The 27,624-nt window shown below is 42.1% G+C and overlaps 1 protein-coding gene across 1 annotated transcript; it reads left to right on the forward strand.

Moving 5' to 3' along the window:
- On the forward strand, positions 1-27,624 carry si:dkey-174m14.3 (uncharacterized protein LOC563117 homolog). The gene is made up of 7 exons (XM_039781858.1): positions 1-998; positions 4,560-4,597; positions 17,029-17,190; positions 18,676-18,742; positions 21,165-21,272; positions 22,108-22,188; positions 25,289-27,624. The coding sequence occupies exons 1-7, from the start codon at positions 87-89 to the stop codon at positions 26,714-26,716; spliced, it is 2,796 nt and encodes a 931-aa protein (XP_039637792.1). The 5' UTR covers positions 1-86; the 3' UTR covers positions 26,717-27,624.

Consider the following 27,624-nt stretch of genomic DNA (forward strand, 5'->3'; position numbering starts at 1 on the left):
GCACCACAGCCTGTATCCTCTCCCAGAGAGGCAGAGCAAAGCAGGGCCAGCCATCGCCAAAGTCTTGGGCCCCCTCTGGAGCTCTCATGTTTAACAACGATCAGGTCTGGCTGGAGGAGCTGATAGGTCGCTCATATAGCCAGCCCTCCCCTAGCCAGCCATCCGTACCAAGGGCCCCTAACAGCAGCCCAGGAGGCAGCAGTCCCAGCAGCAATGGCACTGGCAGCTTGTACAGCTTGAGCTCAGGGGTGACCTGCCTCCTGCACAGCTTTATCAAGAAGCAAAGCCAGGAAGCATTTCAAACTCGACAGAGAGAGGACAGAAGGTGGGGGAAGCTTGCAGAATGTCCTTACAGTGGGCCTCATGGCAGAGCTCATCCACAGGCGGAGCAGGATGGAGGCAGCGACCACAACAAACTCCACGCCTGGCCAGAGAGGGGTGGCCCGTGTCAGGGGAGGGGCTCTGCACAGACCCACACCAGCGCTGAAAGTGTACAACTACAGTGTCTGCTGGAGCAAAAGATCGAAGCCAAAGTGAAGTTTTCCCAGTTCCTGAATGAGGTGACGTCCAACGTGCTTGACCCAAACAGCCTGCAGGTATTTGGGAAACCAGTCTCTCCCTCCAGCTTCAGCACCACAACTCCACCTCAGCCTGAAGACGATATTCAAGTGGCGACACAGTGGAGCCCCAGGCTGCCCTGCTCAATGGCCCAACAGCGCGGCTCTTTACTCGAGCAGAAGAAGACCCAAGAAGAGCAGACTCCCCTTGACCCGGCACAGAAAACCTATCTAGAGACGGAAACTACTGCGAGGAGGGGTGATGAGCGACAGGACCTGGAGATAAAAGTCCCGAAACCGCCACAGCTGGAGATAGACGTGATTCCACCTCCTCCACAGTTCTGCCAAGGGTTTGAAATGAGGAGTCCCTTTCCGGAGTTTCATTGTGACTTCCCCAGATACCCCTACAAATCTGCCTCTCCGCCCAGGGGCATCAACATGGTGAGTGATCAAAAGTCATCCCAGTCTTTAGTCAAAGCCAGGCCTTGGAACATATGCTATGATTGGAGAGGAAATTGTTTCTCACAGAGTTTGAAGTGATGCCTGAATAAATCAAGTCTTTGGATGATTTGAGTCAGTTGTTCTTGGCTTTTCTAGGGTTTTTCTGCTCTATTATTCAGAGCATAAAGAGGTACAGGAAAAAATGGTCAAGTCATAAAGTTAATAGTTCTTTGTCTAATGCAGTCTATGAGGTTTTGTTTTCATCAAGCTTTTAACCACATCATACAAGAAATAATCCATACAGCAATAACACAAATTGATTTAAAAAGTGATAGATAAGAAGATATGTATATACTTAACTGTATATATAAATGAACGAAAACATAGTCTTTATTGTCCCAGGAGAGAAATTTGTTTTCACAAACTGCTTATGTTCATGTCTTACAAGAAAAAACATAAATGTGTGTATACAAATACACAAAACAAATACTGTTGACATATCACACGTACACATTCAAGCCTTTATCCCCAATTGTATGCTTGCACACATGTACATAGCATAGTGGAGCATGTTCAATAAAATGGAGCTAAAAGGAGTGTGAATATTGGACATGCATTTGTCAGGTGGCTGGAAAAACAACTCCAAATGAATGATAATGATGATAATTGCTCTGTATCTGCTGGATTAGTAAATGGGCAACTAGTTCATCATTTCATCTTAAAAGGTTGTGTTTACAGCTTGTTTCCAATGCCCCTAAATGGCCAAAACATTATATATTGCCGCTTTAATCATCTTTTAAGAGATGAAAAGTTTAGAGTAACTTAGCTTAAGAATTAAAGAAGATGTATCAGGTCAGCTCATTTTCAGGTTCATACTTGTATTTTGGGATTCTACTAGAACATGTTTACATGCTTTAATGTTAAAAAAAGACATTTTTGTCATGTCTGAATATACCTGTATTTCCTTTAGTCTCGCTTTGCCAGACCATCCTCCACATGCTGCAGAGGAGGGTCTGGCTTGTCCACACAGCATTCTGGGATGGGAGAAAAACGTGCTCTGGTTTATTGGCATTTCTTTAAACCAATCACAATCATCATGGGCTCCGCACGGAACCGCTGCAAAATAGCCTCGGGAAGGAACTTGTTTTGGTGGAACATGAGCGTTCAGAGTTGTTTTAGTCGTGCAACAGAAAACTCCGATTGGACAGATAATCTAGCTACATGTCTGGATTTACCCTGCAGAGATCTGAGGAGCAGTTAACCATAGTCCTCAGAAATCCACCAGAGTTTAAAATTACAACACAAAGAAAGCAGAAGGAAATGGACGTTGGTGAAAAGACATGCATCCGGCGGAATTTCTTGCAGCACCGGAGCAATCCCGGAAGTGGAACGTCAAGGATATAGACTAATCAGTATAAAACGCTCCATTTCAGTGCCTGCCTCTTTAAGCCCCTTTCCCTGAAAAACTGACTGGGTTGTCATATTTCACAGTTTGTAGCTTGGTTGGCACTCCAGATACCCAAATGCACGTGCACAAGTACTAAAAAAGTGAGGTTTTTATGATAGGATATGTCCCCTTTAACACTTAATTGTCTTTATGAAAACACAAAACAAATTTAAACTTCGCCTATATATATCGCTGATCTACAAGTTGATGATGATGATGATGATGATAATGATTATGTCTGTAAATGTGCATAGGAGCGGTGCTTTCTGCTGACCACTGAACAGGCTTTTATGGGTGCGTTCTCATTAGCATTCTGCCCATCAGCAGCTCCTCCACACAATCGAACTGAACAATGCAGTCATTTATTGACTCAGCCCCCTCACCAGCATTTATTGGGTGATATCCATCACTTACTCAACTTGAGACATAACCTTGCTAAAATGACTGTGGATGCAAAGAACCTGTTTTTCTTCAGTTATAGCAACCGGTGGTTTCCCCAGACTTCCAGCAGCAGTGTGCGTGTCACAGGAAGACAGGCCTGAAGGCTCATTTAGAAATAACTGCATCAGAAGTGAGTGTATTTGCATGCTCAGCATGACATTCGTCTCAGTGGTAGATGATAATCCATCCAGCTATCCTCCTCTTATTTTGAAAATGTATTATTTCACTTACTAAAACGAATAAAACGCGTTATTCAGCTCAAATGTCACTTTGTTTTGCATTCCCTGGACAATCTCTAAACAAGCGATTGCACTGTTTACGTTGAGTTTTAATTTGTCTGTCAGTGTTTCTCTCCGAAGCCAAAACATACTTGACAGATCTCCGAAAGTGGAACCGCTCCCATTAAATAATAAAGGAGAAGATCACATTGCCTTAATTTATTGTCTGATTAAAATTCAGCCTTTGCCGTCACCTTAGCAACTGCTTGAAAAAAGGTGGGCGGTGTGGGGGCTGAGAGAGGCAGGCATGTAAGCCTGTTGGTGTTCATCTCGGTGTAGTGTGTGTTGTGTGTGTGTGTGCGTGTGTGTATTTGTTTGTGTGTGTGCCTGTAGCTGCAAAGTTTCATTCCCTTACAGGAGTCCTTGTACTTGTGCAAGCTCAGTAACAAAACATTCTTCACAGGCACGCAACCTTCAGCTGTGCACTCGCTGAAGATGCAAACTCGGACTCAAACCCTGGCTTAAAATCTTTTTTTGTTGGTATTCTGACACAGTTATGTTTCCCAGTGGAGATCTGGATCAAATTATATCTGAGCAATGCTTGCTCCCTTCATTAATGACACTAGTGGACGTGCATGAATCCCTCCCCTAACTACTGATGGTTAAACCTACTTACCAGCATCTCTCCTCCCCCCCTCCCCCCAAAAGAAAAACTTAGCAGCATGGATGCCACACTCGAGCAGGCCTGCACCCTAAATCTGAATGAAGATGAGAATACTTGGGGAATGTTGCATAATTCATTGCCTTCAGAAAAAGGGCCAGCAGCAGACATATAAAACGTATTCTCCCTAACAGCCTGGGACTTGAGCTATAGGATTCAACAGATTGGACCACCTGTTCCCTCTCCCCCCCCCCCCCTCCTCTCCCTCCTTTCTCTATCTCTTTCCACACCCCCTCCTCTTCTCTATCTCTATCTCTCCCTCTTTCGACTTTCCTTTTCCGATTCAGCACCTAGACAAGGATATTGAGTTGCTGCCAGTATCCCTCGTTGGGGGGGGGCTTGCCATGTATCTGCAGTCTGGCTGCAATGGAGGTTTCCGCACTTCCTCCCCTCCTTCCTTTCTTCCCCTCTCTTTCTCACTCTCTCACACTCTTGCTATGATATGATTGTTCTCTTCTCACCTCAAGGAAGCGCAGATGTAGTGCAGACAGCCCGATGAGGGCTTTATCACGAGCAGAGATGGAGTGGAGGGAGAGGAGCATATGAGGGAGCAGGGATGAGGGGGGGGGGAAGGGGCGGGGGAGAAACATAAACAAAAACAGAGGGGGAAACAGAGAGCGTGCCTACTGAATATGTATGTTTTGTTTCTGTTTGTGCTGCGGCGATGCTCTACTTGGCAGCTCCAGGACCAGTTTTATGGGTCCCCTCCACTAACATGCTGTCATTTCCTTTAGGTGCCTGACGAAGACATGAACAACATAGACACTATCAGGTGAGCTTCTCCCTCCCTCTCTCCATCTCCATCTCTCTCTCTTTCTCTCTCTCTGCACATATCTTTCAGCGCTCCATCAACACGCCCCCGCTTTCTCCCTGTCTTCTTCCTTTAAGCTCCTTCCCTCCCACTCTTCCTCTCTGTCTTTCCACTCTTGCAGTCTCTCTCGCTCACTCCCTCTGTCTTCCCTCCTGGCTCTGCTGCTGCTGCTGTTGGAGTGGCGTGGTGGTGTTGGAGGTGGCAGCTGTGGTGTTGGAGTGGTGTGCATGTGGTGGGGTTTCTCTGAGCTTTAAGGTAGAGCTGGGTAAGCCAATCCAGATAGCATATAGAGGGGGGTTTTCTCCATTTCCCCGGCGAGGCTCAGGCGCCAGGATTGTTATCTCTCGGTCTCCAGGATGAAGCTCTGCGTGAGCGGAAGGTACTGCTCTATCGTTTGCATCTTTGATTTGGATTACAAAGCTGGCTTGGTTGTGTCTGTGTGAATATGTGTGTATAATGTGCTCATCTGGATGTGATGTGGCTGCACTCACAGTGTCAGTTCGTGCTCTCTGTGTATTTATGCAGTGCTGTTAGGAATGATTTGTTTTTCTGATAGTTTGCCAAAGATGAAATAGTGTTTTTATTGCAGAACAAAGCTGGTGGTTGTACGCAGGGAATCTCATGGCTAAAAAATTCACTGCAGCGAATGTGGCGTTACTGTAACAGCTTTATACGGGATCAATCAAGAGGGTTTTTTAATTAGTCTTGAATGTGTTATGTCAGTAAAAATGTCTTATTGAGTCTTATACATCTGCTTCTGCATGATTTCAGACAGTCACCTGTTGAAATGCACCTATAGCACTGATAAATGACTCTGCATGGCAGCACCTTTTTACCTCTATGAGCAGCTAATCAATACTAGCTTTAATCAAGGAGTTTGTATGTATTTTAATAAAGCTGACAGTCTCAAATGTGCACACAAAGCCTAGGTGAAATCAAACTGATGCCCTCACATGCCTGCATAAACAGACTTTAATGAGCCCATTACAAAATTACAAGTGCTCACACACCTTTCTGATTAAAGTTGCATTACGCGGGAATTAAAGCAGCAGAGCAAACATGACGAGATGCAGGGAAGGCTCTGTTTCTTTTTGCCGTTTCTCTCTCCTCTGACTCTCTCTCCTTTTACCTCACTGTCCTACAGTAGACACGTTGTAATTGATACTATTACTAATGAACCATTATTAATCCGGCGCAGATGGAAATGGATCCTGAGCTTTCCCTTTTGTGTTCGATTACCAATGGTATTATTATGATTTCAGGCAGATTACAGTTTAAAAGCCGTTTAACCAGACGATGAGGGCGTAATTAATCTGACGGGGTGTTTCTACAGTATCAGGCATCAATTGTCTTCACCTCTGTGTCACAGCTTTAATTGAATTAAAGCAGCTCTGCCGAGATAAGAGGGGGTAGTCCTGTGCCTTTTTTCCTCGCTCTGCGCTGAATAGGAAACCATGTCACCGGTGGCCTCTGCAGACGCTCTGACAAGGTCAAACAGTAAGCTGGATCTACCTGAGAGTCTGACCCTACATCTACATCCCACCCATCCCCGCATCTCATCTCCAAGACGCCTTCCAGTCTAAGTGATGAAATGTCCTGAAATCTCTTCCCCTTCTCTTGCTCTCTCTTTCGCAATTTCTGTCCCTCCCTTGGCCGGGCTTCTCTGCCGGGGCCCTGTGGCAGAGCTAGAGATGTACATTTTACATGGGGGCACATTGCAAGCAAGGATCTCCAGAGTAGAGGGGACCTCGGTTGGATAAAAAGATTTAAAGTTTTTAAGATTTTTTTTTTTTTTAAGTGTTCAAGCTAATGTCAGAAACCAATCTTCTGCTGAAGTGTTTTATTTTAGAATGACATTGACACACCACTTGGAAGAAAAAAAGAAAAGGTGACAGCTGTTGGGATGATTGACAGCCCAAAATTGAATGCTCTTCCTGGTTTGCAAAATTAAATTAAAAGTTTGGCATAGTTTTAGGGTTTTTAAAACTTGAATGATGAGATTCAGGTAAAGTGGATGTAAATTTGTTGAATAATCTGTAGTCAGTTTATCATTTACACTACCATCATTATACAGAGAGAAAAGGCAAATATGAGTGTTTATTAAATACTAGCAACATATAAGACGGAGTGCAGTATCAAATGCTTTACACTTTTGCAATTTGCCAGTAAATATTCCCAAAAGTTAAAATTTGATTTGATTTATTGGGATCTCCATTAGCTGGGGCTGTAGTCATAGCTATTCTTCCTAGAGTCCACCCACAACTTGTGCAGCTATACGTTGCCGTGCATCATTACATTTAAAACAACCACCAAAAAACAACATTCAATACATCACTGAAAGAAAAACAATGAAAATAATTACAAGACATAACAACATTCAACACAACACACAACATAGGACAACACAGGACCTAGTTTAAAGTATTCACAGACTGTAGAGATGAGATTATAACATTGTTCACTAATAATATGACCAAAATTAAGGATATCACGACAGTAACTGAGATAATATTTGGATGTGTTGGGATGGGAGAAAAACGTGCTCTGGTTTTTTGGCATTTCTTTAAACCAATCACAATTGTCATGGGCGGTGCTTAGCGCCGAGCGAGAGCCACGGAGACGCTGCACATAGCCTCGGGAAGGAACTTGTTTTGGGGTAACGTGTGTACGTTCAAACGTTGTTTTAGTCGTGCAACAGAAAACTCAGATTGGACAGATAGTCTAGCTAGGATTTACCCTGCAGAGATCTAAAGGAGCAGTTAACCATAAACCTCAGGCCTCCCTTCTGCCCTGAATGGAAGCATCTGCATTTCTTGTTGTGAGCCTGGCTCTATCCGAAGGTAACAAAATCTGCCTACCAGCACCTCCTAAGGCTCACTAATTAACGTGCTATATCTGGTTTGTTTAGTCGGTATAAAAACCAAAGTGTGAAAACAAGTTGTGGTGACTTGAGCTTGAGTTTTGTTGTCCAGGCAACCAGCAGAGACTTCAGGATGTATAGTTGCTGCTTGTCGTTTTTTTACACTTTGGTTTTTGTGCTCAAACAGACAAGATACGTGTTTATTAGTGAGCTTTAGATGTGCTGGCAGGGCAGATTTTGTTACCTTTGGACAGAGCCTGGCTGCCTGTTTACCACTGTTTCCAGTCTTTATGCTTAGCTTAGCTAACTGGCTGCCAGTGGTAGATTCATATTTAATGGACAATCCAAAACAAAAGCGAAGAAGCGCAAAATTTCTTTTCTTTCTTTCGTCACTGCTCATGCTGAACTGCATAACCGATTGTTAATTCATGTTAATATTAAACACTTTAGCCACTGTATAATCCCAGATGAATTAGGCATCCATTGAATCACTTTTATTATAGATGAGGTGGTGATACAGAAGAGCAATAGCAGACATTTGTATGTATGAAAGTGGTTTGGGAGAGAGGCTGGTCTGACGGGCTAGGTTAGTTTTGATCAGTTTAAGTGGACAGTGTTGGTCTAACAGACTCTTCTCTGTCCTCTGTGGTCTGAAGCCTCTCTCTCTGCTGGAGCACTGACAGCTCTTCTGGGGGTTATTAAGTGTATCCCAACCACATTATTCCTCCTCCCCTTTGCCCTCTTCAGCACCAGCGGTCAGATGGTACCGGTCAGATTTATTTAAAGCCGTCGGCCATGTTAATGGCTGAGTGGCTACGCTGCATAAAACAGCTGCCATAACAAAAGTTTTTGACTTGAGTTGAACATTTACAAAGTAATCTACAGTACGTGTTATGTCAGCCTTTTCCTGAAATAAGAGCACATGTCACTAATTTAATGAAATTTAAAAAAAGACTTTTGCTAAACAGCAGCCACTCTTGACTACAAGTGACAATAATGGAATGGTGGTACATTTTTGCTAAATCAATGTAACAGTAATACAAGTTGAGAAGAGTCATAAAGTAATGCTGTAAAGTGTGTGTTAGGTTAGAATATATACTCACCTAAAGTTTGCTAACATTAGCCACCGTAGGCTAATGGTCAAACCAGACCAAATAAGGCTAAAGCAGCGCACCGTGTATTGTGTTTTGTTGCTTATGAATTCAACTTTTCATTTTAACCAAGAAGGAAAATGTTGTTTCCTCTTCTAAACGTGTCAAAAAGAAAATAAGAAGTTTGTATCTGACAAAGGCAGCCGTTATGTAAGGGACAATGTTGTTCAGTTCTTTTTTTGCTGATTTTAAATGTCTCATGTATCCCTGTACAGTGTCCTTGAGTGCCGAGAAAGGCGCCTTTAAATAAAATGTATTATTATTAAAAACTGCTACAAAAATGGGCCTTCAAATTTACATCAAACAACATAATATAAAATAAAACTAGTTTAATAAATGATTGTTTATGAATAATGAATATTTATTGAAGGAATAGAAAAGATAGATGCCACTCTCGTGTCTGCATGCTAAATATGAAGCTAGCATACATACACTGAGCATACACATCCTCCCCGTAAAACCACAACTTGACATTTTTACACTTCAGCTTTTTTGTAAAAAAAAAAAAAAGACATAATGTGATAATGTGTGATCTTTAGCTGGAAAGGGGGATTTCATACCTTTAGACAACGACAAGCCAGCTGCTAAAAAGCTGCTGGCAGAAGCCTTATATTAACCTGACAGATATGAGAGTAAGAACCTTCTCATCTAAGTGTATGTACTGTATATGAATGTTTTCTTTCTATTTTCTGTTACTTGTTTGGCTGTGATGATCCCACTGTGATGATTTTTTTTTTATATACCAATACTTTAATGGCACTCTGCTGGAAAGCTATTAGTGCTATATTGCTTTCTATATTTTCTAAGTATAGTCTCTTTATTTTTTTTGTAAAAGCTCCATTCTTGCATCCCCGAGTTGAAGGTTTTCAGGCTGCCTCTTGAGAGTCATGGATGGACCTGTAAGTACATCTGAGCCACCAGCTATATGTGTAAGAGGCAAATGCTTATGAACACACACACACACACACACACACACAGAAACACAGGACACAGGAGAAACAGAGCGGTACACTGTAGGCCAGCAGATTTGCAGAGGTGGTTCCTTTGTTGTGTCTAATCACTACCTGTCCATTCGAGCTCCACTTGTAAACAATATGTTGTGATGGTGGTGGGTGTGTCGTGTATGTGTGTATGCACGTTGGTGTGTTTGGGTCTGTTCTATTTTTAGTGAGCTCAACGCTTTTCAAAGCTGCTCGTGCTTCTTCGTCCCATCTCCTTTTGTTGTGGCTGAAAAGATGGCAAACGGCCCTATTTTTGTGTATGCCACACCATTTAGTTTCTTTTATTAAGAAAATTATTGTTCAACCAAAAAGTCGGGCACCAAATAAATGAGGGGGCTGAATGAAACGGAGTGGACGGAATTGGGATTTCTTTACCCTCTACTTTATGGAAAAATTCAAACGCTAAAGCAATTCAGACTCACTAGCTTGGAACACACAGCAATCATCAGGAAACTACAAACTTTTGAGTTTCAAATTGAGTGAGAAGTTTCAGATTAAGTGTGTGGATTTTTTTGTGGCTTTGCTAGGACAGCTCTCGGTAGGATTTACTGGCACCGTAACATGATTTTCTCGTTTAGAGGCATACGCTGTTTTTTGTGGAACAGCATGAGCTTTTGTGTGTGTGTGTGTGTGTGTGTGTGTGTGTGTTTAATTTGCTTAGTGTGTATGTGTATGTGTACTCCTGTGGCTGGGGGGTTTCTTGCCTCTACTCTACTCCAAACTTGTATTTTTATCAACTTGAATAATTTATGTAAAGCACTTTCGAGAGAAAGATTTAGTTTTAGTAACAGCATGTTTTATAGCCTATATATGTTATTTGTGTCATACAATGTTGTTTTTCATTGTATGTCAACTGAAGCTTTTCATTTTTATTTGGAATTACATTCACTACAACATATTCACAGTGCTCAATGGTCAAATTGGTTTTACTCTTTTGGAATTGATCTGTATATATTTTTAATATTGAATATTGCTTTTTCTCAACATTCATTATGAAATGATAACGTTAACCGTTAGTTCAAGATTTAAATCAGATACAACATGGTAACTAGTTCAGAGCTTCAGAGGTGTTGGTAGGCAGATTTTGCTACCTTTGGACAAAGCACAGCTAGCTGTTTCCCCGTTTGCAGTCTTTGTGCTAAGCTAACCGGCTGCTGGCTATAGCTTTATATTTACTGTACGAACATGAGAGCGGTATGGATCATCTCATTTAACTCTCAGCAAGAAAACGAATACGTTTATTTCTCAAAATGTTGAAATATTCCCTTGCAACATATTCACGTATACTAAAATTGTCCATGCCTGATTGTATTCCTTTGTGGTACCTGGAACAAAACCCCTAGATATTTAACGCAGTGCCATTTTCAGACTAAATTATAACTTGCTCTGGCGTTGACGTTGGACTCAATCTGTTCTCTGTGTTGACTTTTGGGGTTTTAGAAGAAGAACAGAGCTGTGTTTGTTCTTGTATTTGGAGCTCAACAGGCCTCCATCACCTCTTAACGCTGATCCCAAAATCCTCTCGGGATGGTTGTCATGATTGCACACACTTCCCTGTGCCGAGTTCCATCAGCAGCACATGAAATCCGGGTCATTATCTCCTGCTGCTGCTAATGATGTTGGTAGTTGGTGTGTGTCTACTTGGTTGTCTGTTAATCAATGCTGGACAGAGAAACAGCAGAGACATAAACCCACACACACTCACAGAATAATACCCTAATTTGAGCGGGATTTCTTTTTCTATGAGGTGGTTGAGTCATACTGTACATGTCATTGTCTGTGACTGCTGCGGGTTCGCTACCTTGTTAATCTGAAGGCATGCGTGGTAGAAAGAGTGTCTTCTTCGCCTTCTTCCTCTGCTGCTGCTGCTGCTGCTGCTGCTGGATGAGTCAGCCACTCGGGTCCCCCTGCTCTAATGCTGAGGTCTGGGCCTATTATAAGGGCTTTTCCTGAGAGCCTATCTGCAATGTAGATGCAATCAGCAAGGCAGAAAGGGAGAAAAACAGACAGACAGAACAGGCAGAGGAGAAGAGGAGAGGAAAGAGAAAGAGAAGTTGTGATTTTCAGTGGAGACTTCACACCCACTCTGTTTGCTTTTCCTCTCTAATTGTGTGATGCTTCTCTCTCTCTTTGCTGTCTTTGACTAAATTGCAACTACTCTGGCTGGCGCCCCCCCCCAAAAAAAATGCTTCCTGCTTCTCCCTCTTCTCCGTTCCCCAACTTTAATGTCCTTATCCTCCTCCTCCTACCACCTCCCCTTCCTCTTCTTTTCAATGCACTGAGTTCCTCTCAAATGTCAGCGTGGCACGAGTGGGTGGCAGGCAGCGCCATCTGAGCGAGCCCCGTCTATGGTTTTTGCTGCAGTGTGAAGAATCGGGCTAAAGGAAGAAGAAGCAAGCGAGTGAATGAGCGAGGGAGTGAGAGTTGTTGTGCATTGGTGGTTTGACAGCGGCCACCTGACGTGGCCTGAGATGTGTTGCTAGCAGCTGTCCTTACTTTGACTTTTAGGATAGAGACTGTTGGTTTATTTCATTCTTTGAAATAGGGGATTGAATGGGCACAGCTTATGCCGCAGCACACAAACACACACATACACAAAAACACATCCAGGTGCACACACACACACACACACACACACAATACACACACACACACACTCACACAAACTCATGCACAAGTGCAAAGACGTATAGATGCATGCATATAGGCAAACAAGTATGCACCTACATGTACACAAACCTGAGCCTCATACATGCACAAAACATACACCCACCACTTCTTACACACACACACACACACACACACACACACACACACACACACACACACACACACACACACACACACACACATCCAGAGCTGGTGTGCTATGACTCAGAGGGGAGCAGCTGGAGTGAAGGCTCCAGTGGCGGTGGTGAGCTGTCACCATCTGGAGGAGTACATGTCTCCCTCTTTCTCAGCCAGCAGCATAAATCACCTCCCAACAACTGCGTGCCAGTGGATCAACATGTTTCTGTATGTCACCAGGTTTTTACTCATGCGTATGTACAGTATGTACGGATACAACATCAAACGTGGCGCTTTCCCTGGCTATAACCCACTGCAGTCACCTTCATTGTTTCCTTCCAGTCCAGCCCTCGGATCAGAACAGCTTTGATCAAGCTTGGACGGGCCGTCTCATCCAATGACGCACACTATTTGTCCTCAGGCTGACAGCTGCACCTGTGCTGTGGACGCCATCGAAGGCACACGAGATTGGGGGGACGGTAGAAATATTCGAAAAAGAAGCTTCGGTACATTGGACTTGTCAAACTTTATTCAAGACTGGGAGGATGTGTCAGTTCGTGTCTTTTGTGTTTGGACGTATAAGAGATGAAGTCTGCAAAAAGGGTTTGAGGGATGTTTGTTTGTACTGATAAGTCTGATATCTTCTTGTCACGAAGGCCTTTCATCAAACACCAGTGATATGAAGCAGGTTTATGTGTCCAGCAAGAGAACACAAACACAGGCATAAAACCTCCAAATACATTTATTTATTTTTTATTTTTTTTAAGGGCCCTGAAAACATTTTCTCAGTCAGCTTCTTGCTGAAGCAAAAATAATTTCTGCTAAATTTAGACCGGTTTTAGTCATCTCATATGAGAGATTTGTTTTGAAGTTTTTCTCCGTGCTGTTCCGTGTTCTAATCAGAAACATTTAAATCGATATGTGACGTCAGTTATGGGGTTGGCTGTTTTTGTTGTCAGTCAAAATTCAATAGATTATACCTACTGATGTTTTTTTTTCTGAACTTTAAACATTTATTGTTGCTTATTTAGTCATGAAATTGTTATGTTATAGAAAAATGCTTGTGATTTGTTTTGAAGGGCTTTAACATTACAAACCATTTTCCCCAAATGTGTAATTCATGGAGTCGGAAACCAGCATTTAAAGGTGCTCTAAGCGATTTTGGGTGACGGCACTTCTTGTTGACGTTCGAAGTATTTTCAAACAAAACGAGGCTAGCTCGCCCCTCCCTTCTCCTCATCCCATCCCCTACCCCTCCCTTCTGCGCACTAACCCCCCAACCCCCACCCCCAAATCCTTCTTGTTGGTTATTGGCTGGAACACTGTTTGTTATGTTTCGTGGTGCAGGTTGGCGCAGTTTGTTTTTGTTGCCGTTTGTGGAGCCTGGGCTGTCTACAAACACCGCGTTTTTTTACAGTGTGCTCAGGGGACAGATGTTTGCTGTATGTGACAAAAAATGTTGTAGCCTAATAATCGCGTGACATCGCTTAGAGCACCTTTAAGTAAAAACTAAAAAATAACTTGTAAAATGTAATTTAACCAACATAAATTGCAAGCTGTGCTATATATGCTGCCTCTCCCTCAGTAGATTTGTCCTCATATGATTGTTGAACTTTGTTGCAAAACAGAAAGAAGCCTTTGCTCTTTAAGTCTGAAGGACTGAGACCAAAGCCTGACATTTACCACTGATGTCTTAGATACTTTCATTTTCACTTCCCCTGTATCTTCGCCAGAAAAAACCCACAGTGTGACACATTAAAAAAAAAAAACTAAAATTAGCCCAAAAGCTACATCACCAAGGGTGGATTTTAACCTTTTAAGAGCTTCAAAATGGTCTGTTACTCTGAATTAAGTACAGAGTTTAATGCTGTTTCAGCTTTTCTTTTCCTGCCAAGGACAAAACTGTGGGGAATTCTGCCATCAAAATGACTATCACTGCAAAATATATCGACTTTATCCTTCAAACAGAATCCCTGGTTGAACAGTACTTAGTAATAGTTGCAAATCTGTGTGTTTGCTTTTTTTGGCAGGGTCAACACAGGTAGAGCACTCAGTAACTCTGCAGGCCACACTTAGCTGGTGTCCTTTGGGAAACTAACACACATGACGGCTCCCTGTGGTCAACCCCTATAAACACATGAGAGGGAAGGAACACAGACAAACCATGAAAAAGATATACATTGGCAAAACCGCCTTAAAAGTCCCCCGAAATGGCGGCAAACATCCAAAAAAGAGGTAAGACAGTAACTCTCAGACGCCATCTTTTCATCCGTCCTCGTTTTTATCTGTTTGTCCGTTCGTCCACCCACGAGGTGTCGCCCAGTGGTGCTAAAGCGGCCTCATCCCACCTCTCCAAGCCCAGAAGTCATGTTGCCTCGTCATTTCATCTCACCGGAATGAAAGCACTTATTATGTCTGACTCAGCTCCTGTTCACAGAGGAGGTCACTAATGGGGATTTTTCATCCCTGGAGCTACTTCACGTAAACTCATCCTCTATCAAACAACAAACACCTGTATTCCCCTGCTAATGTCTGCCAATCAAAGAGAAGCAGGAGGTGGGGGCTGCTGGATAATGCAGCACTGAAATGCCTTTCAGTCAGTTCAGACATTCATCGAATCCCTCCGTAGGCAGGTATTGTTTTAATCACTTGCTTGGTTGTAGATGCAGCAGAAAAAAAAGAAAAAGATTCCAGATCTAGAGTAAAATTATCATTTCTAATTTACTTACTTATTTATCATTTTGCCTTTTTATAGTGCTGTATTTAGTGGTGAGTGGAGCTTTATTTGTACAAACATTTCTTGCTGCAGAGCTGTGCTGAAGGCAGAAATGCTCCTTTGGTTGAGTAAAAAAAAACGGTATCACGGTATTTCAGAAGCACAAAATAGCTAACGAACAACCCTAATATGAAGTGTGGTCAAATTAAATTAATTTTAAATGCCCTTTAGTGTATTTTGATATTGTATTACTATTATTAATATATACTCTAGTTGTCATATTGTCACAAACCTATCTTAGGGAGGAGGGTGGTGCCTTTAAAGCCTGTGAAACTGATGCTGAAGCCATTGTTCATATTCCTTCTAACAGTCACTTTAGCCAAGAAATGTTAGTTGCCTAAACTTAGTCATACCTTAACAATAGAGTATCAGATCATAAATGGCTCATGTGTACTTTTCCGAACACAAACAACAAAACAAACCGTGTAATTTGTTGTTTAGATATGATTACTTAAAGCCAAAAAGTCTTTGACTCCGCTTACTGAAATTAAAATCAGCTCATGAGATTCCTGCCTCTAGAGCAGTTCTGTCTCTGAGAAATGTATCTTTCTGCAGCACTTCTGCTCCATCTCTACTATATGAATGAGTTGATGAATATTTTGTATTTGATCATCAAGGTGCCCAGCCCACATGGGCTTACATGCCACAGCTTACATCACCTAGGGAGGCAAGTGAAAACAAGAAACGCAAGCCAATGCATGGCACTCTATACACTACATATGTAACAAACCCATGACATACCATTGGGAATTGTGTGTTTGGTGGTATGTCTGTGAATCAATTAATATCCGTAATACCTTCGTGTTGTTTGTGTGACCGTCCACAATATATAATCCAGCTAAAGTGATTTGCAAGACAAAACATTTGACAGAATTACAGAGAAATGGCTAGACAGTTGATGTTTATTCTTACCAACTGTAGCTCTTATCATGCATAGTAATGAGCTGGAAACTGCTCAATACCACCACTTAGTGACCTAAAAACATTGAAAGGAACCTATCCTTGATATTTGTTTCAGTCCTCTCAGCCCCCACATCGTGTATCTATGATCTTGTTAAAAGAGAGACAAAGAGAGGAAGTGAAAAGAGCAACGTGACCACATCTCCATCCACTCTCTGCTATCTGTTATCCGGCTGCAGATAGAGTCATTTCCCTCCTTCCTCCATCTGTCCGTCAATACAGGGTCCATTAAGCCCAGCCGTGCACACTCAGATCCATCACGGCAACAGACATTTCCTCTTTTCCCACTCACACTTGCCCTTTTTATTAGATTGAAACCCAGGTAATGCACATACTCTGAAAATAGTCATCATTGCGCTGTCTGGCTGAATTACATATGGGGGGTATCGCTGTTCCGTAAATCTGAGCCTTCACATTCTATTCATGTGATGTATTATAGTTCATTGGCTCATATTTCATCACAGATTACACCTTCTCTTTTTTTTCTCGACGGGACCAATCTCACTGATGATTGGGTTTCTGTGATGTGCTGTAGAGCTTTAATGCTGAAAAAGAGATCTAATGCTCAAATTACTCAAAAAGCTCGGTGTCCTTGCTTACCCCCGCCTGGATTCCTAATTAGAGATCTGTGTTTTGGTCCCATGTTTTCTTCATACAAAGCACTTTCTCACAGAACTTTTCTGCTTTTATCACCCTCTCATGATGTTCTCATCAACGCTGCATGGCTGCTCAGGGGTGCATTAAAAAGATATGTAGACCCTTATAAGTCCATTTAGATAAGCAAATACCCAAGTTGCAAGCTTGTTTCCTGCACCATATGCCCTGAACACAACCATCTGCTGTGTGTGTGTCTGCAGCTCATTGCTGGAGCAAAAGGAGGATTTACGGAAGAGGCTTTCCTACACGACACACAAGCTGGAGCTGCTACAGAGTGAGTTTGACTCCACGCGGCAGTACCTGGAGACGGAGCTGCGGCGAGCACAGGAGGAGCTGGACAAGTTTACTGATAAACTGCGCAGGTAGGCGTATACATACTGTACATCATAGTGGTGGAAGAAGTGCTGAGCTCCACAAGACATATAAAATACCTACGTACAAACCTGAGTACAGCAGGGAAAACATAGACAGACAGACACATGGATATATACTGCCGGTAACTGCATCCAAAACAATCCTATCCAAAAAGGCCCACAGTTAAAAGTTTAAATTGATCCAGTGAGATGAGACATTCAAGCTATAAATACTTTGTTTTTCACTCCATTTATATGCTATGTAGTGCTGCACTGAACTTTCAAAACTCAGTATTTACCCATGGGTATCTAAAGTTAGCCAGTCTTGCGTTTTGGTCCACTGAACAGCAGCTTTAAAATTGAGGAGAGATGTAATATACTGTAGAGGTTTAAGGAGGAGGCCCTTATAGCCTAAATACAAACGACAGTATGCAATACTTTTCTTGCTGCTAATGAAGTATGAGAATCTCAAATATCAAGCACAGACCAGATATTTATTTCTGTCATCTAAAGAGAAACACACATACAAAGAGACAAAGTGACACAGTCTCTATTTTTCTTAGAATTAGAACCAAATTGTGAAATTCAATCTAGGAAACTTCCTGTAGATTATTAGGAAAAAAAGACCTGTAAAATAAAACAGTAACTGCTATCCTAGCCAAGTATCATTACTCTTTAGTGTATGAATACCAAATAAGTATTTCTTCACAGACAATTCAGGAGTGTGTAGTGTGTATTACTTATCGTCGCTGTCTGGTGAAAACCTTGTATGTAAAACTGTTGCTTTTCAGGAAATGAAAAATGGCTAATTTTAAAACATATTGAGCTATTTTCTTTCGACGAAGTCAGATGAAAATTTTGTATATTATCTGGGTAATTTGTGAAGCTGTATTATTTGATAATATTTAGTTTTACCTGCTGGACAACATCTTTTTTTCTTTATCTTGTGACCCCTTTAAAAAATTAACATACATTTAATTGTGAGCAGTGGAATCAAAGAGTCTGTACTGTTTCACTTGAGGGATTTTTGTTTTTAGAAACATGAAGAAGTGCATGTATCCCGAATGTTGCAATAAAAACCAAGTTGCTGAGGAAAGTAAACAAAATGTTGTGTAACAGATTTTTAAAATCATTTTGTAACCCCTCAAATTTATCTTGGGACACCCAGGTTGAGATCCACTGGGCATAGGGATTGAGTGAGTCACACTATTATGTTGCCTTATACAGTATGTCTCTGCCTTCTGGATCACAAATAACAGAATAAAACATTTACTTAATCATCAAATCAGAAGAGTTAGGTCAGTGAGATGTGAAAACAACTACAAACTGAAACTGTGGCATGCGATTTAGCCCTGCCTTGTGTACTGCTGAGCCTGCCGATATTCTTATGTTCAGTTTGGAGAGGTCTCCGGCTGCTGCTCTACAGTATATACTGTATGTGTACGAACAAACTATTATCTGCAAGTGTACAATGTCATTTAATGTGTCGTTTAGAATACAAAGCAGCTACTCAGCACTGCAGAGGATCAACCAAGATCTGGAAGAAAAGATCCACAGAAATGTAAGTGTGTGTGTGTGTGTGTGTGTGTGTGTGTGTGTGTGTGTGTGTGTGTGTGTGTGTGTGTGTGTGTGTGTGTGTGTGTGTGTGTGTGTGTGTGTGTGTGTGTGTGTGAGTATCCAGTCACATGAATTCCCAACGCTTACAATTAAGTAACTGCAGACACAGAAGAAAGAGAAGCACAAAGTAAGTCATGAGGTTCAGACATGGTGCAGAACACTTGGAGAGCCAATTTGAATATCAATATGCCCTTCTGTTGGTACCACTGACGTTAATTACGGCCTATTACAATTGGCTGTCCTCCTTCCAATGGCAGAGTGATAGCAAACCCATTGTTCCTCAGTGCGCCGCACCTCACTTCATTTGTCAGACATTGCTTTTGCCGGTGGAAAGATACAATTAACTAAGGCTGCCGGAGAACACTGTATGACAGTCAGGTGTCTCTAAGCTGTTGAATAGACGGATGAAAACGCTCAGCAAATGGGTTCGTTACAGCACAAGATAATAATCACCACAGCCCTCGTCGTGATTACGACACTATACAGCAGCAAAGTACCAGGTCAATAAGGAGCTGAGGGTCATCCGGCTTTTTGTGAGAAGAAAAGATTTCTCTTTTTTTTTAAATAAACGGCAACAGCTTTTTTTTTATTCTCGTGAAGCATCCCCATCAGCTGGTATTCATTCATCTAATGTATTTCCTCCTCAAGGGTGAAAGAGGAGCTGAGTAAGTCTCTCTGTAATCGTAAAGCTTGTTTACTCTAGAGGTGCCACAAACCCATCTGACCTGTGGCCCTGCACAACTATAGAGAATGTAATTACAAGACAGATTAACACAGTGATATAGTTTGAGTGTGCTTCTGCTTGCACAGCTACACTGTTCAATGGCCAAAAAGCCTGAAGAGTGAAGACATAACGTTTGGCCACTAGGCCACATTTAATTCATCATAGCTGTCATATAATACTAACTTCAAACACTGGCAGGAAATCAGCTTGAAAGGCAGTAAGCAATGAATTAAAACTTCAGCAGTGCTTCACAAAGAAAAACCTGGAATCTGTTTCCATCAGCCAACAAGAAAATAACTTTTTCTTCTGTGGACTGCTCAGTTTACCTACGTCATGGTTTCTTGGTTACCCATAGGAACCAAAAAAATCCAGCTACAGTATCTCTTGCTGCCACTTAAACACTCTCAATGTGTGGTAGTTGCTTAGTGTTTTTTTAGTGTATCCATCCTGTGTTTATATTTAGAGCCAGAACCTAATACATAATCTTATAAAGAGAAAACAAAATCAGTTTATATTTTTTTTATACATTTATCAGGGTACCAACTTTTGAAAGCTGCTTTTTAAAAGCTTAAAAAAATTAGATTTTGGAGGTTAATTTGGTTAAATAGTGTATTATTTAAATGTTTTGGTTTTGTGTTTAATTGAGTTAATCTTAAGTCACTGAATCCTGTTTCATTTGGAGGAAAAAGTACCCTATAGAGATATTTTGCTGATTTAAATCCAGATCTGTGTCATGGCGGTGTGGGCAGTGTGTTTAGATGAATGGTGTGGGGCTTCCCTCCGTGGTACCAGTGCACGGAGCTTGGATTGGACAACGTCTGCTGAGATCGTGTATAGTGTCATCCGGGGGGGTCCTGGCAGACCTCAGCTGCACTGGCGCTACAGAGGGAAGCAAAACAACATTCATCTAAACGCACTGCCCACAAAAATATGACACAGAGCTGGATTTAAATCAGCAATATAGCCTTTTAAGGGACAAAATATTAATAATAAACCTTGACAAAAGACAATTCAAACATCAAATACATTCAGTTTTACGGATCCGAAACATGGAAGATTACCACCAACATACTCAGACTACAGACAAACTACAAACATTCATCAACCGCTGCCACTGACGCCTCCTGGGAATCTACTGGCCAGACACCATCACCAACACCAACCTGTGGGAGTGCATAAAGCAAGAACCCTTAGAAATTTGAAGCTGTGAAGCTAGATAGGCCACATACTCAACAAAACCAAAATCAATCAATCCATCGCCAAGCAGGCATTAACATGGAACCCACAAGGCAAGAGGAAGACCTTGAACCACCTGGAGAAGAAGCACAGAACAAGAGATTAAGGCTGAGGGGCTGTCATGGCAGCAACTGAATCGAAAGACACAAGACCAGAGAGGAAAGAGAGCTTTTTTCTATAGTTTATGTTCCTCAGAGAACACAATGGCCTAAGTAAGTAAGTGGACATAGACCGGTCATGGTATACAGTATGTTCTCAGTGTTGTGAATTACCGTAATGGATTTGATTGATTAGGAATCTTTAAAAAGTGAATGAGTGTTGTGTGTGGTCAGAAAACTTTGCAAATCAATGTGAAAATCCAAGTCTTCTTTCCAGTAATTTCTATAAACCGCTCTCTTGTTGTCAGTCTCAGCACCACGACGATGAGAAGCGAGCCCTGAGCAGAGAGATCATCGTTCTCAACAACCACCTGATGGAGGCAAAACTCACCATCGATAAGCTACGAGAAGACAATGTAAGAGCCTTGTTATATTGTCATCTTTAGATGATTAACCTGCCTTAAATTAATAAATAATAATAATAATAATAATAATAATAATAATAATAATAATAATAATAATAATTAATGTTTAATTAGGTACAAGCGGCCAAAATGGGTTCCCTCAGGAGGGTGGCTGGCGTCTCCCTTAGAGATAGGGTGAAAAGCTCAGTCATCCGTGAGGAGCTCGGAGTAGAGCCGCTGCTCCTTTGCGTCGAAAGGAGCCAGTTGAGGTGGTTCGGGCATCTGGTAAGGATGCCCCCTAGGCGCCTCCCTAGGGAGGTGTTCCAGGCACGTCCAGCTGGGAGGAGGCCTCGGGGAAGACCCAGGACTAGATGGAGGGATTATATCTCCACCCTGGCCTGGGAACGCCTCGGGATCCCCCAGTCGGAGCTGGTTAATGTTGCTCAGGAGAGGGAAGTTTGGGGTCCCCTGCTGGAGCTGCTGCCCCCGCGACCCGACCCCAGATAAGCGGACGAAGATGGATGGATGGATGGATTGAATTAATTTTCCTTATTATAACAAGATACTTTCAAGATACTTGTTTTTGTCATGCTTGGCTAAGGTTGTCACAGAACAACTCATGAAACACGAGAATTGAGAGACACTTTTATACTTAATAACCTTCATAATTCTGCACAAAAGCAATAAAAAGGTGACGTTTGCAGCTGATTTTCAGTTTTCAAAGCAAAGCAGGCAGAGTAAGTTTCCGGTGGTTGGAATAATCAGTGGGGATGATGCAAATACACGCCAACACTAGTGAATACCCATCCCTAATGTTATTTATTGTCTTTTAATTGTGTCTCCATAGGACGTGTACAGGAAGGACTGTAACCTGGCTGCTCAGCTTCTCCAGTGCAACAAATCTCTTTACAGGGCGCAGCTCTCCGAGGTGAGACCTACACTGACTGTTACATGGCATTCAGTCTTGTAATCAAGCTCAAATGTTAATTTTGTGTTGAATTTAATGCACATTTTCTAAATAGACAGATTTTTTTCCGTGTTCCGTCACTTTGGTCACATATCCCTAGAGGTTTAACAGAGTGCAACAGAAGAGTACATTTCAATTTTTACTTTACAAGCAACCAGGGGTAACCTTCTTGCCCTGAAATTCAATTTGCACTGAATCTTTCAATACAACGGTAGCCAGGTAAAAGGGAAAGATTTGGTGAAATAGCTGTGATTTGTGAAGGAAGAGGAGATGTGAGTGAGGTGTCTTGAGCAGCACTAAGATGAATTTTAAGCTCATGACATAAAGATGGGCAAGAAAATGTGCTGTATCGACTATAACTGAAGGTCATCCTGCCCTTTTGTGAGGCAGAAGAGATAAGAGACAAGACATGGTGGAGCGGTGACTGCTGTAGGTCACTGCACCAAGGCCAAGGAGATTAGAGAGGTGAAGCGGTTTTCTGGCAAAATAACCTTCAACTGAGAGAAGTCCAAGACGTTTGAAAAAGTTGGTAGCTAATTTAACACAGCTTAGGTAACATGCTACCTGAGAAAAGATACAGTCTAGACATATTATTATTTACTTTATAAAAAAGTATGCCTTGAAAGCCACGATTTATGTGGTCATGGGTGAATGGAAAATTATATGTTATATTTGCCATTTGAGTGTGGTTACGGCAAAAAATAAAGGTAAATTATATATTTACCTAATGTATTGAAATTATTACAACATTATATTTCATGTAGATTCATGTAAATACTATTATTATAGTAATAATTCTGTCACAAATATCTGAGGCAAATAGTCACTAACTTATTTAGGTTTAAAGCTTTGCTTTTCATTAAATATATCTTTTCCTCTTTTACATTTTTCCATTTATTGTATGTCAAGCGAGATAAGTATTATTTAAAATGTACAAATTTGCTTTTCCTCTTATTAAATCCTTTTGGAAGTGAACTGAAATTACATGCAGGCTTTGATATGAAAAGTAACAGTTTAAAAAATATAATGTTTGCATCGATCTGTGAGACAGTAGTCTAAAGTAAACCAGGGTCTCTGCCTGTCACTCAATATGCAGCTCAGTCTGAGTATAATTATACTGCACCGGGGTTTAGTAATTATGTAATTGTTTGACAATGATTAAGCATGAAGAACAACGGGAACTACTTCAAGGCAAATTGTGCACAACTATCAGGGGCAGCTAACTGTTCAAGGAGCTAAAACAGCAAAAATGTAAATTTAGAGCACACTGCAGCCTCATCATGCTATCCTGCTGTTGCCTGTGAAAAGAGTTGCATGTGTGTTTTAACACCAGGCCAGCTTGGCGCCACTTTCTGCTGCATCAGCCTTGGGCCTTGTGCCTCGCCCATGTGACAAGGGTGGCTTTTAAAGCTGGCAAATGAAAAGAATGACTCTCCACGTTTTTGCCCATATGGCTGAATGGAAATATCAATGTATTTGATTGCATAAGGCTCATAAAATATTCCCCTACACACAAACACATACACACTCTTGCTGTACACAGTATAGCATTTTTTTATAGAGTGAAAAACTGTTATGCAGGCTCACTGCCAAACATAATGGGGGTCAGAGGCTTTACATGCACTCTGTATATGTCCATATCTCCTGTGGGTGGGAGCTAATCGAAAGCATATTGATGAATAGTGCTGCAGCATTTTGAGGAGTGCAGTGGCTCTTCAGCGCCTACTGAAGTACTTCAGTCATTTGTTTTGCTGCAAAACAAACAACCAGCTCGGATTTCTATACGCTACATAAAAGCTAATCGTGAGCCTGTTCAAAACAAGCCCAAATGAAAAATGTCTGAACGGTAATTAAGTGACATTTAGTTTAGTTCAAGTTGTAATAAAACTGTTATGATTAAATGTCTTTTCATGTTAGTCTTCACTCTATCTAAAAAGTTATAATTAGCTCGCCTCTCATTATCAATTAGGAACAACTGACTAGATTCATGTTGATGATGCGCTGCAGTTGGTTTAATGCTTGTTGCTATGGAGAGGCATAGATAGTGGACAAAGGCTTTATTTTAATTGAGAAATGCTCGGAAGAGAGCGTCTTTCTTTTCCAAGAAAGACGACTTAGTTCGCCTTTTTTTCACATATTTAGTTCCCTTTGTTAGGCTCTTGTCACTGAAAATGACATAATGACAATTATTCTAGTAAAGTCAGATACATGCAGATGTGTTTGTTGTGGTGACATACATACTACTGTACTACGTGACATACTGTTAGTAAGTTTCGAAAAGAAACACTCAAAACAAAAAGAATGTTTTTTCTTTGCTGCAGCTTTTACTAAGCAATACGAAAAATACAAAAGCAACTTACAGAACAAGAAATGGAACAACAACAAAAGCACACACGAGACATGTGCATACTGTCAAGAAAAAAATAGATAGGAGCAAAATAAATAAATAAATACATTTCTGTTAGTCTTAGATATAAAGTTCCAAAATAAATCCATCAACTAGAAACAAATTAAAAGCGGTATCTGTTGGGCCACTTGCATATGTAAATGTGATATTTATCATCCAGTAAAATAAGTAAATTAATAAGATCCAGCAAGTAAGTAATGAAAAAAGATGCTTGTGGGAGTCTGGCAAAGAAGAAAAGCTTGCAGATCTGCATTTTCAAAACATAAGAGCATGACGTCAGCTGATGACGTGTCTCTGCTTTCATATACTATTTTCTATTTACAGCGTAGAGCTACGATTCACCACACATTCACTGCACAATCTGGCAAATTGATATTGTACAGAGATTGCGACCAAGACCACATCCAACAGTCCAAGGAGTTTTTTGTAGTGCAATAGAGTGTACACTGTTCAAAAAGTGTAACACTAAATAGAATAAGGTGCTTAGAATATTCTATTAGAATTTGAAAGCCTTTAAATGTTGTAGTCATCGTCATGCACATCGTCATCAGTGCATGTTGTGAGCTCATGCTACAGTACAGCTCCATCTGTTGGAGCAGTGACACTTGAATTACATCTATTTTCCTGCCCTTCTTTTTTCTCTGACACTTGTAGCTGCCTGCTGATTTTCAGGAGCGACTGACCATGCACATGGAGGAGGGTCCTCTCTGTCACACCTACTCCGACTCTGTCCCGGCCTCTCTCATTGGCAAAGTGCTCGAAAAGCCAGACGAGGCCTGCAGCAGCAGCCAGGCCTCCCGCTCCCCCAGCCCCCAAACTCAGGACCATGCTTTTATCTTGGAGAGCTTGGGACTGGGAGAGCGGCTGGGGCTGCGTGCAGCCTACAAATCCGACCTGTACAGTAGCGACACGGCCCTGTACTGCCCCGAAGACCGCCACCGCGAGCGGAGGCCTAGCATGGACCTCCACGGTCAGAGGAAGCTGCTATACGGGCCCCAAAACTCCACCGACAGCAACCCAGAGGAGGGCTCGGTGGGGTTGAGGGCTGGCTTCTCCCAGGAGCACTTTGCTAAGTTCCCTGCTGCACTGGCTGCTGGCTCCAGCTCCTACTCCAGCTTCAGCGGAGGGGGCTCTGAAGACAAAGGCAACGGCCCGCCCAGCAGTGCAGCATCCTCCCCGCACCACCATTCCCTCTACATGGAATGGAGAGATGCAGGGGACTATGAGAGAAAGAGTGACTCATCCTGGGAGAGAGACAGTCCACGAGGCTTTGCCAACGCTCATCCCTTCCAGCAGACGGAGCTGAGCCACCACCAGAACGGCAGCTCGCCTGTCTACAGCCGCACCATGTCCTCCTGTTTCAGCGAGCCCTATGAGCCGCTCCCTCCCTCTTCATCCCCAAGTGTTGCCTACGGAGACAGTCGTCGAGGCAGCACATTAGCTCCCGAGGAAGAGGAGCTGATTGGCCGATGGAGACAACTTAGTGTGGAGGACTTAAGTGCCCACACCTACCGCAGCCCAGGCCGGGCTTCACCTTACAGCTTCTCAGAGCAGCACTTCTCTGTCCGGCCTTCCAAGATCCGACTTGGCCCGCTCTACAGCAGCTTCCAGGAGGGCGCTGATTATTACGATCACGGAGCAGGTGTCATGGACCCTGCCATGGACCCAGTTTGGGTAGGCACCAGCCCCAGCCCCGAATGCAGCCCAGGGCTGCGGCAGGCGCATAGCCAAGCCCACCTTTACCGGGCCGAGGACAGCCCGGGGTCGGAGCACAGCCTCTACCACTCAGGGAGCTCCAAAGAAAGGGAGGGTAACATGGCAGCTGGCGGCCAGAGCACAGATTATGTAGACCCCAGTCCTAACAGCTCCACCGAGTCTCTGAACCAGAGGTCCTTGGAGATGGCTGCAGAACTGCAGCACTACAAAGTGGAAATGCACAACCTGCCTGCACAGCAGGCGAGCCAGTCACCACCACCCGTCCCACCCCCTCCTCCTCCGTACAACCAAAAATTTGGCTCCCTGGGACTTTCCAGAAAAGACAGTCTGACCAAGGCCCAACTTTATGGAACACTTCTGAACTGAAGGGCTTTTCCATCAGGTTTATTCTTTGATAGGACACTAGAGGCAAGGCCCTGGTATGTCCAGCTACACCCTTCTGTTGGGACGATCATTTTAATAGAAAATGGTTTAAATAGCAGCAAGGGGCCAAATAATTCAGTATCATGAACATGGAACTATTGCTGATTATTTAAAAGCTTTGATCGTATGGCAGTGGATGGCAACAGTTTACACTACAATTGCCCTGAACAAGTAAGTCACATTGTAAGAGTTGGATGTGGGGCAGTGGGAGGAGAGGAGCTCAAGCGGCCCATAACATTTCTAAGAATGTGTATGTATTTAAATTACATATGTATAATTATATACTTGTAACTAAAGTTTGAGTCATATATTTTGAATCTAGTTGTCAGCAAGAAATACATCCAAAACAATCTGAAAAATGCAAAATGCAAATCTTCTAAAAACTTGTATATAAATTAAAAACCAATCCTATATTCGAAAACTCAGAGAGGTATTTTAATTGAGAATTGACGCCTGTATAAACTGCACATAAATTCAGTCATTATTTTTAATGGACTGAAACGGTGTTGGCCTTGTGAGGATTTAAATGTGAATGTTGAACATTGGAAGACAACAAAATCAATTTATCACTTAAATGAGAAATGTTTTTCTTCCGTTGATTGAATTTGACAGTATCGGTGGGTATGTTATAATTGTTATTGATGGAACGTTTTGAGATCTGTCTTAGCAGTCAGTATTTATTCTATTTTTGCTCTTCTATATCCCATGGAGAGGTTTTCCTTCCCCCCATTCTACCTCAGTTTTGGATGCCCACACCCCATCAAGCCACTGTAATCCTGTTTTTTTGACGACAATGCATGTTTATATATTTTGGTTGTTTTGTTCAGCTAATAAAGCACAAGTTATACATA

Source organism: Perca fluviatilis, chromosome 18 (assembly GCF_010015445.1).
Source record: "Perca fluviatilis chromosome 18, GENO_Pfluv_1.0, whole genome shotgun sequence".
NCBI classification, from domain to species: domain Eukaryota; kingdom Metazoa; phylum Chordata; class Actinopteri; order Perciformes; family Percidae; genus Perca; species Perca fluviatilis.